At 40.0% G+C, this 1,703-nt stretch overlaps 1 protein-coding gene across 2 annotated transcripts in view; it reads right to left on the bottom strand.

The window, feature by feature from the left end:
- Positions 1 to 367: 367 nt before the first annotated feature.
- Positions 368 to 1,703, bottom strand: part of ELP2 (elongator acetyltransferase complex subunit 2) — a 98,324-nt gene continuing 96,988 nt past the window's right edge. For both annotated transcript variants that reach the window (XM_019509190.1, XM_019509191.1), the window contains one exon: positions 368 to 686. In XM_019509190.1, coding sequence (XP_019364735.1) covers positions 530 to 686 — 157 coding nt within the window. In that variant the 3' untranslated portion in view covers positions 368 to 529. The remainder of the gene's footprint in view (positions 687 to 1,703) is intronic.

Below are 1,703 nucleotides of genomic sequence, written 5' to 3'. Positions count from 1 at the left end.
TCCCATTTGCTGAGCCTGTCCAAGTCAGCCTGGGTCACCCACCTGTCTTCTGGCTTGGGTGCTTTGCCCCAAAGTTTGGTGTCATCGGTGAATATGGCCAGTCTGCTCCTGACTCCAATGTGTACATCATTAATGAAGATGTTGAACAAGACAGGTCCAAGGACAGAGCCTTGGGGAACCCCACTGGTCACAGGGCACCATGACAATTGACTTCCGTCAATTACCACGGGAATTTAATGGGAAAGCATAATCAGGTACCCTTAGCATTGACAGCAAAATGGATCAGTTCTAACTGCATATCTGAAATAGCTCTCAAGCCTCCTGGAACAACAGCACAAGGATAAACAGATAACATCTGAAGATGCCATTGGCTGTTATTCAAGATGTTTTAATAAATTAGATCAATACAATTGTCAGGCATTCCTGTTTTTGTAATAGAAAATAAACATTTAGGAGTCAACTGGTAAAAACAAACAAATGACATACAGAGCTGCAAATTAATTTTATTTGTCTGTGTCAGCTAACTCAGCTAAAGGGCGTATCTGTTAATATTGAATATCTTTACAAAGTGATCAGCTCCACAACTTGCAAGCTGCAACCATTCACTGCTGTTCTGGTCATCATGCCCAGCTCTACCCACACAATTTCTCCAGCGTAGCCGTTTGAGAGCAAGAGTGTGACTCTGGCTGCAAGAAAGATTGAAGAAAGTGAAAGAAGAATGCATACAGAAACTGCAAAATGGCAAACTCAGCTGGAACTCTGAGTTTAAACATCATCATTTACCTAATTAGCACACTCCTTTCAGTGCTACCAACTGAGAAAAATTGACTTGTCACAACCTGCATTCCAGAATTACCAAAACTATTAACAACACTATTGACATTTTATCCTCTCGTTCATCAATAATTTAAATTGCTAACCACTGATTTTCAGTTTTACCACATTGGTTTCAGGCCAAATATCTCAATTACTTGAACAGGGCACTGCTGAGTAAAAGCTAGAAAAAAAAAAAAATCAGTGTTACTTCAGCTGGTGGGTCTTTAAAGTACACGTGGACTAAAATCACAAAGTTCATCCATCTTTTATGGTCTGTGTAGAAGGGACAAGCCTAGTACAATGTACTGAGTACCTCTCTAATTTCTAGTTACAGAACTAGAAAGGGTAGTTCAATTAGATGCAGTACCATGTAAAATAAGGCTATCTTCTATAGGAGAAATCAGTCCAAATTAACCATGGTCAGACCCCTCTGATAAAGGGCAAGGTATAATCCTATTATCTTGAGTAAGTTTTCTTTTATCCTCCAAACAGCATATAACGTGTATCAGCTCAAAACAGAGAACATCAAGATGACAACAAGATATTTAATTGTAACTAGTGGGATTCAAAATTTGTTTTCCTTCTGCACTTGAACAGAAAAAGATTTTTTAACAGCTTTATAAAAACGAAAGAGTATGAGAATCATTCAGAAAGCCTTGCTAGCCCAGTGACTGGGGTCTTGGTGTAGAATGCAGGAGACCCAGGCCACATCCAGATGAGTGCAGCCATGCAGTATGTGGCACTGCAGACAAGTCTGAAGCGCCACATACGGCACATTCAGCTGTTCTCCATGCTTCAAGGGAGCAGAGCAGGGTTGTGGGGTTTTTTTGACCACTGGATAGCCAGGGGTGGGGAAAAAAAAAAAAAAAAAAAAAAAAAAAAAAAGC

The sequence above is a fragment of the Gavialis gangeticus genome, unplaced genomic scaffold, assembly GCF_001723915.1.
Source record: "Gavialis gangeticus isolate Ggan-Ray unplaced genomic scaffold, GavGan_comp1, whole genome shotgun sequence".
NCBI classification, from domain to species: Eukaryota; Metazoa; Chordata; order Crocodylia; family Gavialidae; genus Gavialis; species Gavialis gangeticus.
The sequence above is the reverse complement of the archived record's forward strand: the minus strand, read 5'-3'. Positions and strand labels throughout refer to the sequence as shown.